The sequence below is a fragment of the Lagenorhynchus albirostris genome, chromosome 15, assembly GCF_949774975.1.
Source record: "Lagenorhynchus albirostris chromosome 15, mLagAlb1.1, whole genome shotgun sequence".
In the NCBI taxonomy this organism is placed as follows: Eukaryota; Metazoa; Chordata; class Mammalia; order Artiodactyla; family Delphinidae; genus Lagenorhynchus; species Lagenorhynchus albirostris.
Window position 1 is genome coordinate 15,786,964 of NC_083109.1, and position 12,380 is coordinate 15,799,343.

The 12,380-nt window shown below is 50.2% G+C and overlaps 1 protein-coding gene and 1 long non-coding RNA gene across 2 annotated transcripts in view; one reads left to right on the forward strand and one right to left on the reverse strand.

Moving 5' to 3' along the window:
* Window positions 1-8,067, reverse strand: part of CCN5 (cellular communication network factor 5) — a 9,146-nt gene extending 1,079 nt beyond the window's left edge. The window contains exons 1-3 of the mRNA XM_060123588.1: window positions 7,776-8,067; window positions 7,530-7,643; window positions 3,275-3,499 (exon numbers count right to left, since the gene is read on the reverse strand). Coding sequence (XP_059979571.1) covers window positions 3,275-3,499; window positions 7,530-7,589 — 285 coding nt within the window. The 5' untranslated portion in view covers window positions 7,590-7,643; window positions 7,776-8,067. The remainder of the gene's footprint in view (window positions 1-3,274; window positions 3,500-7,529; window positions 7,644-7,775) is intronic.
* LOC132505350 (uncharacterized) overlaps window positions 1-12,380 on the forward strand; it is a 71,333-nt gene that overhangs the window by 12,394 nt on the left and 46,559 nt on the right. The window lies entirely within an intron of this gene.

Genomic DNA, 12,380 nt, shown 5'->3' on the forward strand with positions numbered 1-12,380 from the left:
GGGAGGTAGGTAATGATCCCCAGGCAGCCACTCTCCACCCCGGGATCTGTGTGAATCCATGTGCGTGGTCCCCGACACCATCAGGCACCTTCAAATGTACTGGATTTGAGATCCCCCCACCCATACACACATACTGCTGCCAAAACCCTACTTCTCCTTCTGGGCCCTCTCCAACGGCCCCCTTGTCCAGAAACTTCCCCCAAATAACTTTAGGGCACAACCTTGTCATCTGGTAATTTCTGCATCCTTCTTTCCCTCTGAGAGTCCCTTGCAGGAGAAGGAACAACAGGGTCTTTTTGTTTTTTGTTTGTTTGTTTTACCTGCAGCCACTTGCACACTGTGTGACCTTAGGCAGGTGACTTAACCTCTCTGAGCCCCAGTTCCCTCATCTGCAAAATAGGGATAATAATAGGACCTCCCTCATTATTAAGGTTAAAATGAAATCATGTCTATAAAGGATGTGTTCACAGTACATGCTCCATAAACAGTGCCTGTTACTGCTAGCCCCACCAGAACTGTTGTTATTATTCATACATTCAACAGTTATTTATTGAGTGCCTACTACGTGCCACACATTGTTCTAGGTATCTTGTGATACAGCAGTGACTGAGACCAGCCCAAATCCTGCCCTCCCTGGAGCTTTCGCTCCAGTGGAAATAAACACAAGAAGCAAGGTGGTGTTTGTGATGTCAGATGGTGATTAGTGCTAGAAAAATAAAGGAGGGCAGGGTTGTAGTTTTTAAATGTGGTGATCAGGAAAGGCCTCACTGAAAAGGCAATATTTGGGTAAAGATGTGAAGGAGGTGAGGGAACTCGCCATGCAGATATCTGGGGGGAAAAGTGCTGGTAGCAGGAAAAGCCAGTGCAAAGGCCCTGAGGTGGGAGCGTGCCTCACCTCAGTATTTAAAGAGCAGCGGGGAGGCCGTTGTGGCTGGAGCAGAGAGCAGGAGGGAGAGAGGGAGTTAGATGTGGTCGTAGAGAAAACAGGAGCAGGATCCTGCAGGGTCTTGTCGCCCACTGAGGGGGCTTTGGCTCTTACTCTGAGAAGATGAGAAGCTATTGGAGGCTTTTACGCAGAGGAGGGAAGTGATCTGTGACCTGATTTATGTATTTAAAGGAGCCCTCAGGCTGCTGTGTTGAGAACAGACTAGGGGCCAAGGACAGAAGCAGGGAGACAGTTACGGGGCTTCTGCAAGATCCAGATGAGTGATGAGGGGGCTCAGACCCGGTGGTAGCAGCTGAGGGACTGAGAAATGTTGGATTCTTGAAATATTGTAAAGAACTTGCTGGTGGGTAGTGAGTGGGATGTGAAAAAAAAGAGAGAAGTCAAGAATGACTCCTGAGTTTGAGGCCGAGCCACGGGAGTGATGGAGACGCACTTGGCTAAGCTGGGGAAGCTGCGCGTTTAATGCCAGGGAGATCGGGAGCTCGTGCTGGACACACACGCAGCTCGGAGTTGGTCCTCAGGGAAGAGCTGTCCAACTAGTTTGTGAGAGGAGAGATTTGGGGAAGCATGTTCCCTCCAGAGCCAAGACCTAGACTCAGCCTCTGTGAGGTCTTAGCTGGCTCTGGCTCATCCGTGGCTTCACTAGCTCCCAGCCTCCAAATTTGGTTCCAGTCGTTAAACATTCATGAGTACCACTGTGTTGCCTGACCAGGGCTGGAAGTGGCAGGAAGGAGCAAGGACCAGGTAAATTCTTGGCCTCCAGGTATTTGAAATTTGAATCAAGGCGGAATACAAAAAGCTCCTTAATAAAGTTAGTGACAGTAACAGCCACTATGTACTAAGCATATACTGAGCGTCAGGCGGTAGAGTGATAGAAACAAAGATTGTGGAGCCAGCTCCCTGAATTCAAATCCCAGCTCAGTCACTTCTGAGATGTGTGACCTTGGGCAAGTTACTTAGCCTCTCTGTGCCTCTTTTTTTCCATTTACAAAATGGGGATGACATTAGGACCTACCTCATATGGTTGTTGAGAGATGAAATGAGGTGATATTTGTGAAACTCTTAGTGCCTGGCACATGGTAAATGCTAGGCAGGTGCTCAATAAATAAATTCTGCCAAGCGCTTTACATGTGTCACGGCTTAGCTGGATAACAGCCTTGTAAGCTAAGTGTTACTTGTCTGATTTTTTCTTTAGATACATTTTTATTAGCAATCATCTGTAAGTTTATAAAACACATCGCCCCTTTCTCATTAGTATACTCCCCTTATCAAAAAAAGTATTTTACAGGGAGTTACTGTTGGTAACTTTATGTCTATAATTTTTGTTTTTTAACAAGGCTTTTCCTGTAGATAGACTTATTGTCAATGATTCATGGGCTTTTCTTCCTCTCTTTCTCTATCTCTCATTCTTTTTTCTTTTTTAAGTGTTACAGCTGTGTAGATGAGAGTGGTAAATTGCTCTACAAGTCTTATTATTTAAAAAGAGAAAAAGGGAACAGAACAGTCCTCACCTCTTTATGGTTCTCTAAAGCAGTGGTTCTCGACTGGGGATGACTTTGCTCCCCGGCGTCTCGTGGGTAGAGACCAGGGATGCTGCTAAAAGTCCTGCACAGAAGAGCAGCCCCACACAGAGAATTATCCAGTCCTAGAGCAAAGTTGAGAACCCCTGATTTAAATCCCCAGAAGGCGCAAGGCCTAGGGTAGTAGAAGATGTAACATGCCCAAGGTCGCCAGCAAATAGCAAACTCGGGATCAGACTGTCCAAGGGCTCCCAATCCCAGAAGAGGACAGAATGGAATGTTGCTTTAGAGCCTGCTTGACTCAGTCCCCAGCTGTGTAACATTAAGCATGTCCATTAGTATCGCTGAGCCTCAGTTTCCTTATCTATAAAATGGGTCTGAAAGTACTTACCTCATAGGATTATTGTGAGGATTATGTGATTTAGGAGGTAAATGCTTAGCACAGTGCCTGACACAGGTTATGCCCTAAATAGGGAGTTGCCCTTTCATTTTTCCCAAGAGTGTTGTGAGGGTCCTGGGAAGGGATGATGACTTCTGGTTTGAGAAATCTGGGAGGGCTGCTCAGGGGAGGAGGTGTTTGAGCTTGGCTTTGAAAGTCGGCTATGATCTGGACAGACAGGAAGAAGGAGGGTAGGTTGTTTGGGTGGTGGCCATGATCTGAGCAAAGACAAAAGAAAAGAAGAGGGGAGTGAGCTTAGGGAACCCTGTGTCACCAGGTTTGGCTGGGTGAGAGAAGGGCTTCTCTTGGACTCAGGACCTCAAGGCCTTGACTTCCCCCCCAAATACCCCCTCCATCAGTCCCGCAAACCTGCTTACAGAGGCACACGGACCCCCGGCCGCCAGGGCCCGCCCCGAGCTGGCAGACCAGCCCCTGGCTGGGGTCGCAGACGTGGAGATGGTCGCAGGGCTCCCCCAGCCGCCGTGCACATACCCGGCAGCAGTTGCAACCGTCCAACACCAGGGGCACCCCCTGTGGGCATCGGGGTGGGGGCCAGGGACAGGTACACGGTGTTGGGCACAGCTGGGCACACACCTGCAGAGACAGAGACCTCACTCAGCCATGGTCGTTCAAGGTGGATAGTGAGCCCCTCACAACTGACTCCTTGTCTGCCAGTGTAGGGTTCACACCTTGGCCCTGGAGTCACATAGACCTGGCCTTGGACCCCGGCAGCCCCACGGCACTCCCTAAGAGACAGCACGGCACTGTGGTCATGAGCAAGGGCTCTGGACTAGAGTTCCGGAACTAACTCTGCCCCTTATTAGCTGAGCAATCTTGGGGAAGTTACTTATGCTCTCTGAGCTTCAATTTCCTCATCTGTGAAAAGGGGGCAATAATGTTTAACTCGGAGGATTGTTTTGAGGAGTACATGAAATGATGCATGTTAAACCTTTAGCGCATGGCCTGGCGTGCGGTAGACACTCCGTGCATCTGGCTATAATGATCTTTCTTGTGAATTACGATAAAGGGCTTAGGGTCTGCCTTCTAGGAGCTTACAGGAGGGTAAAAGCAACAAAAGGAAGGATTAAAATGACAGGGTGCTGTTCACTTTTTAGCAGGTGGACAGTGGGTATTTATCTTGAGGGCTGAATAAATCAAACAGTATCATGGGTGTTTTTTGATCTTTGGAACAATCTAGAATATGTTTCTGGATGAGCATCCAGTCATCCAGGAAACCTGGTAAAATACCGACCCCGAGGCCTCCTCTGGGACTTACCAAATCAGAACTTCCAGAGGCTGAGCCCTCAGATCTGTTCCTAACAGGGGCTTCTGATGCCCAGCTAGGTTACTGGCACCTCTGCTCCAGTCTGAATCCCTCCCCCTGCCATGTAAAGATGGGGGAACTGAGCTCCAGGTAGAGGAAGGGACAAAGTCCTAGTGGGTTAGCTGCAGGGCTGGGAGGCTGCTTCCTCATTGGGGATCCAGGAACCCAGATTTGGGATAGACATTTCCTGTAATAGGGAAAAGCCTTAGGAACTCACCCTCAGGGGCAGGCTCAAGGTATCAATCCAGGTGTCCTGACTGCCCCTCCTCACTCAGGACAGTGACACAACCAAACCAGAAACCAGATGCCCTGGGCTCCCCACATGTCCATTGGAAGGTAGGGACCAAGGACCATGCGTAATTCAAGATGTTACCAGTGGCCCCATCTATGGATCCTTGGAGGACTGGAGGGCTTTATGCAGAAGATGGAAGACTTGCAGTTTAGGAAGATGAAATGAATGACCTCCTATGTCCTGTGTGGCCCCAAAGCAGGCAATGACCCCTTTGCCCTAATCCTCACCTTTCCTACCCCTAGGACTCCCTATCCTGCAAACCTCTGCAGTTCCCAGGCTGGCCACTAGGGGCTGCCCCAAATTGGCAGACCAGCCTCCGGTGGGGGTCGCAGACCAGGGGGCACTCACAGGGCCCCCATCTAAGATGGCACTGGTAATAATAGTTGCAAGTGTACAGCTCTGTGCCTGGAACCTCACGAAGAGCGAGTTTCCACTCCCACAGGCATTTCAAGCAGGAGACCAAGTGATAACCAGATTCTAGAGAAGATGGTCTAGCCTCACCCCTCAGAGTGTGGTCCGGACCAGCAGCAGCTGCATCACCTGGAAGCTTGTTAGAAATGCAGCATCTAGGGCCCTTCTTTATGAATCTAAATCTGCATCTTAATAAATTCAGAGGTGATTCACGTGGAATTGAGCTGAGAAAAAATCGGCTGGACTTTGGGCATCCCTTCCAAACCAGAGGTTGAGCTCTCTTGGTTGGTGGGAAGTGGGGGGCCTTTGACCAGAACTTGGGTTGACTCTTGGGTCCCTCCCTCCTGAAAGCGGGGATGCCGGGAGATAAGCCTTCTGCTTTGCACCTGGGGTCTCACTTTGGGCTCTCTCTACGGGGAGAGCTTGACAGGGGCCGGATCTGCAGGTCCTGACGTGCCCAGGAGGGGCCACTGATAACCCCGATGATTATGGCTGACATTCACCATGGGCACACCGAGTGCCGAGCATTTAATGTGCTAATTTAACCCTCCAGTGTGAGGTACCAGCATTATGCCCATTTTAATTCTTTTTTTTTTTTTTTGGCTGCACTGTGAGGCATGCAGCATCTTAGTCCCCCGACCACGGATCGAACCTGGGCCCCCTGCAGTGGAAGCATGGCGTCCTGACCACTGGACTGCCAGGGAAGTTAAGCATTATGCCCATTTTAAAGACGAGCAAACTGAAGCTTAAAGCAGTGTAGTGGTATCACCAGTAAGCGGTAGAGCCAGGATCAGAATCCAGGTTCATGTGAATCCAAGGCCCAGTCTCTTAATTGCCACACCTACCTCTTGTCCCCTAGTGGCTCTGATGCCACTTAGCCTCTGCCTCGATTTACCCATCTGTTCAAGAGAGATATCAGGGAGGGTGTTTCCGCATAGCCAAGAAGAGATAGGTCCTCTCTGGTATCCTTCTATCTCCGTGCCCTTTCTAACCACCCCATCCCGACGTTCAAGTTGCCCCATCACACACTTGGTTTCCCCAGACCCTTGCTGTGGTCCCCAGGAGGCAAGAGCCCTGGACAGGGAATCATCTGGGCAAGAGGTGAACTCCAAGTTCTACCACTGACTTGCTGTGTGACCTTGGACACTTCACTGAACTGTTCCGTGGGGAGGGAGCTGTTTCCTCCTCAGTAAAATGGGGTGGAGACCACCTGCCCTGGAGTCGTGACAAGGATTTAATGAGGTCACCGCCAGCTCTAGGTCAACGTGACTTGGCTTGTTTCCAGGTCTCTACCGCCTGCCCCTGTCCGCAGGCCTAAGCCCTGCCTGCAAGGCTTGGAATTTTCTCTCTGCGGATTGTTGCGGCTTTCATGTGTGTGATGACTAAGTTCCTGTGTTCTGTGTGGGATGCTGCCTGGCTCCCTGGAGCCTGGGAAGAATAGAAGGCTGGGGGAGGTGAACGGTGAGTCTAGGACAGCTTCATTTTGGTCTTTCCTTTAATCCTAAGCCCAGAACCCCAAGTCCCCTGCTCCGGCTACCCACGCTACCCTCCCTGGAATCATGTCCTGCACACCCCCTTTGGAAGAGCAAACAGCAGGATTAGGATGCCAGTAGGGTTCTCAGCCTTCCCCCAACCACTGCTTGGACCCAGGATAGAGAAAAGTTCCTGCCTGTGATCCTCAAAGGAGCGTGAAAATACAGTGAGGTCGTGGTTTGTGGGGGGCCGATACCCATGACGCCAGGAGCCTGACATTTGCTAAGGTGATGGCAGGCTCAGCAACCGTGGCCTTGGTCCAGGTTGGGGGTGGAGAGACACAGACTGCAGTACCCCCTGCCTCACAGCCAGGCCTATCCTGGGTTCTACCTCCTCTATTGCTCTGATGCTGTGTGGTTTTGAGCAAGTTGCCTACCCTCTCGGAGACTCGCTTGACTGAAAACAGGGGATAATAATTCCTTATGGGGTTAGTGGTCATGGTAGGCAAGGTGGATGTTCCACAAGCCCTCTGAAAATATGCAGGAGAGAAGGTCATTATTCCATGGAGCTGTCTCCCTATCCCCCTCCAGCTAGGGTCAGCAGGCCACCCACTGCCTGAGGGCCCAGCAGCATTAATGCCCCTGTGGTGTGAACATTCCAATCAGCTATGCACCAGCATCCATTCAAATCCTGGCTCACAGGCAAAGCAGGCCACGTCTTGAGTCTCCCCATCTATAATGAGGAGACCCACTTCTGTCTGTAGAGGAGCTATGGGGATTGGTAATCATCATAAAAGTCCTCTCTTAAACATTTGCCATGTTCCGGGTCCTGTGCTAAGCACTGTAGATGAACTATGATAAACGATCTTCACAGAGGCCCCATGAACATTATACCCATTCAATTGAGGAAGCAGCTGAGGCTCAGAGAGGGAAAGAGATTTGCCTGGGGTCACACAGCAGAGCTGGCCAGGGGCAGCTGTCTGGGCATCAGGGAGGGAAGCTGAGCTGAGCCCCACACAGGAGGCCTGCAGGAATTCTCCCAGGGGGTCCCTGGCTGTGATTTAACACCTTCCCCACCACACCAAGGAAGCCAGCAGTACATTTTGGGGCCTGGGGCCCCCTTACCTTGGAGAAGAGGCAGAGGAGGGAGAAGGCCAGGAGGTGGGTCTGTGGTGTGCCTCTCATGTCACTGTGTCCCCACGGAGCCAGCTTTGAGTCTGGGAGGCAGGACCTGTAAGTCTTTATGTTCCAGCAGCTGTGAGGTCACTCCCAGGCATGCACACACACACACACACACGCACACACACATGCTGGCCTTTGTAGCCCTTGTTTCTCTCCCATTCTCATCTTCCCACTGATGAGCCCATTTACCTGAAGGTGAGACTGTGGAGGCCACCTGGGGGGTGCTTGCCAGTGTGTGTGTGTGTGTGTGTGTGTGTGTGTGTGTGTGTGTGTGTGTGTGTGTGAAAGCCAGAGCCAGTGCCAGTGCCAAGAGCCTGTGACAGGCTGGCAGGGGCCTCTCTAGCTCCTCCCAGCCCAAGAGGGGCCTCTCTAGCTGCAACCCAGCCCCAGCCCCCCTGCCTGACCCCAGGGACGGGGGGCTGTTGATCCAGGAAGTGCTCAGCAGACACCCCCTTTGCAAAGCTGACCCGAGTCCTTCTAAGCCTCGTGGCCTGGACTCCGGGCGGCCTTGGCGGGCCTGCGGTTTCTGGCAGGAAGATTGGCAGCCATCCAGAGGCGGGTGTGACCCAGAGCAAAACTTCCCTGGGAGGCCTGTTTGCTTTTGGTGACAAGGGGCCTCCCCATGGCCTGCTTGTTGGGCTCTGGAAGGTGGCCCGTGGTGGATGAGCCCGTGCAGGCTGGACCTAGTGTGTGCCCGTTCCTGCTGGGCCCTGCTAGGTGATCTGGAAGAACCAGATCCATTTTGCTGAATTCAACCAGCTCTGAGGCCCCCACTGTTGCGTCTCCAGCCCCTGCAGAGGGGGCAAACCCAGAGGGGGAAGGGACAGTGGGAGAGCAGGTGGACTTTCTGGGAATATCGAGGAGGGGTCCTCTTCAGACCGAGGGTAAGGGCCAGATCTCTGGAGGAGGAACCAAGGCGAAAAGGTGTTAGAGAGGGCAGAACATTCCAGACAGAGGGAACAGCATGTACAGATGCCTAGAGGTGGGGGAGAGCATGAGAGCAGTGCCTGTTCTGGGAGACAAAGATGCCTGGTGTGTCTGGAGCTGACAGTGAGGTGGGGCACGGTGCTATACACGGGGAAGTAAGACACATGATATTCACACCACCAGCATTTGAGGGGCATCTGCAATGCCCCAGCCACTGGGATGGGGGAGATATAAAGACATGACCTTTGACTGTAGAATTTGGCAAAGATAATACTAGCGGTGGTGTCACGTGGTGGCTGGAGAAGGCTTTGGCCCCCATCATCTCCCCCAGTACGCCAAATCTCAAAGCGATGGAGCTGGACAGCAGAAAGGTCCATAATGGGCACTTGGCAAGGAAGAAGAGTGATTTGGTATTGGGTGCAATTCCAGGAGAAGGAGTTGATGCAGATGGAGGCTGAAGATGAAAATGTGGGATTTGATCATTTATGGCTAGAGGGAGTGACTGAGGGTGAGGGTTGTGCGTCCACAGACTTGGGGAGAAGGAGATACAGTGTTCTTTATTAATGCTTTTGCTTGAGTCAGAGGCATGCCTAGGATATTTTACACACACAGTGGATCATTTTGGAACACGCATCTCCTTCATACAACAAAGTATGATCAGTAATCATTGAGATGAAACACATGTTTCATGTATGAACTAGAATTTGCACTTACCAGGCAAAAACGTTACCCTTTGCAGTTCACACTGTTTCACTTTTCTAAATTTTAGACACAAATCAAAATTCCAAGGAGTCGCCTAGAATGACAGACTTGAACTACATATATCTTCATCTTCACCATCACTCTACAGTCATTGTTTCTTTGAATCTACTAGTGAGATGCAGAAATATGTAATACCGCAGGGCTGGAGACAGGAACTGTACTTGGAGCAAGCACGAAAGATTTCGAACTGTTAGGAGCTGATTCTCTTTGTGAACATGTGTTCCTGACTCCACCTGTGCTCGCGGTAACTGTATTCCTAGAAATTCTCCAGATTAACTTCCATGTAGAAGAGGTTTATTAAAGGATAAGAAATTAAAATGTGCTAATTTGAAGCTTACCTACATAGTATTAAAATTCAGCAGTCACCACAACAATTGTTTAGAATGTACACCAATAAAAGATTTTTTCAGGATGTAGCATTTTCCAGCTGACATTATTTAGATTTGCCAGTGCATAGTGATAACAAAAAGCAGAGTTTTTTTATCATCAATTTTATCCTTAAATTCTCTATGGACAATGTACCCCTTTTATTGTCTGTCCCCAGGGAAAACCACTCCCGCATCCTATCCTTGCTAGGGTCACTGGTTTTAATAACAATGAAAGTGATTGTGTATTGAGCACCCAGTGGGAGCTAGCCCTGTGCTAAGTACATTTTATAAGAAGTGGTGTCTCTAATCTTCACAGTCCATACCTTTAAAAAAGAAAGAAAGAAAGAGAGAGAGAGAGACAGAGAGAGAGAAAGAGAGAAAGAGGAAGGAAGGAAGGAAGGAAGGAAGGAAGGAAGGAAGGAAGAAAGAAAGAAAGAAAGAAAGAAAGAAAGAAAGAAAGAAAGAAAGAGAAAGGAAAGAAAGAAAGAAAGAAAGAAAGGAAGGAAGGAAGGAAGAAAGAAAGAAAGAAAGAAAAGAAAAGAAAAAGAAATGAAGTTCAGGGAGGTTAAATAACTGCTTAAGATCACACAGCTAGAAAACAGAGGCAGATTTTCAGTGAAGGTTCATATGACTCCAAAACCTATGTTGTGGTTATTTATTTTTGCTACTGCTCAGAGAGGTCTCTGTGGCATATATTTTTTTTAATTGAGGGGTAACATAAACAGAAATGCTTACAGTGCAGTAGTCTTAAGTGTACATCTCAACAACTCTTCACATAAGTACACACCCATGTAACCACCACCCAGGTCAAGATACATTTCCAGAAAGTTCCTCATGCCTCTTCCAAGACTATACTCTCTGCCTCCCAAGGTACTCACTATTCTGACCTCTGTTACCACTGATTAGTTTTCGTGGGAGGAAGTTCTGAACCACTTCTTCCTCTAAGACAAGAAGGAAGACCAGAGAAGCTAGGAGGTGAGGAGGAGGTGGAGAGAGGCACACTGCTCACAGCGATATCGTATCAGAGGACGAGTCCCTCCCCCACCAGTGAGGGGGTGAGGCCGGGTGTGCTTTCCAAGGGGAGGGAAGGAAAGACAGTGCTGCCCAGAGAGGCAACAAGACGCCAGTGGAAGTGTCGCCTCCTGCCGGGAGGGGCCCCTCGGATTCAGAGCATGTGTTTTTGCTTGGAACTTGTTCTCTCTAAATAACTGAAGATGGGTGAGTGTGGACAGCGGGCGGCCCTGGGACCTGGCCAGTTCAGGAAGCCCGCAGGTTGGCAGCAGGGCGTCGGGTGATGAGAGCGTGAGTGATGAACTGTCCGTACGTGTTCAAAGGATTGAAAGTCCGCGGCAGGAGCCGCCACTGTGCTGACTGGTTACTGTGGTTCAGGCCCTCAAACTGTCAAGTTTGGCACTAGAGGGATGAGATGGTCCAGGGAGCGCGTGAGTCTTTTGGCTGCTGCTATAGCGCGGCCCCCGCCCCCCATAAGACCCTAGAATGAGCACTGTGGCTCTTTGCACTACGGAAAGCAAATTTCAGGCTTGTAAGCCAAAAAGTTCCCACTTCAAATCCTGGCTCCCTCAGTGACTTACAGCCCTGGGACTAGGATGCAGAAACAGAGGTGCTAAGGGAACAAAGTTTTAGGAGCTCTCACCGTCAGGTGCTGACCTTGCCCTTGTAGGACCTGGAGAGTGAGCGCCTCCTTAGGAGTGAGGCGTCCAGGGCACAAAATAAGATCATGGTAGGAACTCAATAAATATGGGTTGACTAGCTAAATGACAATGTCCTATCCCAGTGTATTAATTGGGGGACATTAAGCTATGCTGAGGTCACAAATAAACTCCCAAATCTCAGTGACTTAACCCAACAAAAGTTTATTTTTGGTTGCAAATGGTCCAGTGAAGCTAGGCAGGTCTTCTCCATCTTTGAGCTGCATCCTCTCAAATCATCCTTCCCTACTCAAACGTGGGCCCTGATGGATCAGCATAATTCAGTTGCTTGTTTGTTTGTTTTTTTGCGGTACGCGGGCCTCTCACTGTTGTGGCCTCTCCCGTTGCGGAGCACAGGCTCCGGACGCGCAGGCTCAGCGGCCATGGCTCACGGGCCCAGCCGCTCCGCGGCATGTGGGATCTTCCCGGACCGGGGCACGAACCCATGTCCCCTGCATCGGCAGGCGGACTCTCAACCACTGCGCCACCAGGGAAGCCCAACAATAGTTTTAAAGTTACTTTTAACCCTTAAGTCAATATTATTCTCCTTTTTCACTCTATATTTTTACTTTATTTATTTGCATCTTATCTCTTTGGTCATGATCAATCTTATCAGGACTCTGTCTCGTATTAATTTCATCCCAGAAGCAGCTTTGGGTCCTGTTGTTCTTCCATATTCTTCTTTTGTTCTCTAGTTCATTGATTCGCTCCCGGAAGGTGTTCTGTTATGTGCAGCTGAACCTTATTTTTGTCCTTGCAATACTGAGTCATTCCACATCTTCACCGAGGTCACCTCCATCAGGAAGGTCCAGAGAGGGGGTCCAGCCAATGGCCATGACTTGCCCAAGTCTGGGTTCCTGCCCCGGAATGCGAGGCTCCATCTCTTCCAGACTGGCAGCCCTCACACCGCCCCTGCCTCTGGGCATGCTGGGAGGGGCTAATGGGAGAATCGCTGCTGCCGCCTGCTCCTCTGTCCTGTAAATAACCAGCCCCCAGGCGCCCCTCTATGGCCTCTTCTTCCACACGTT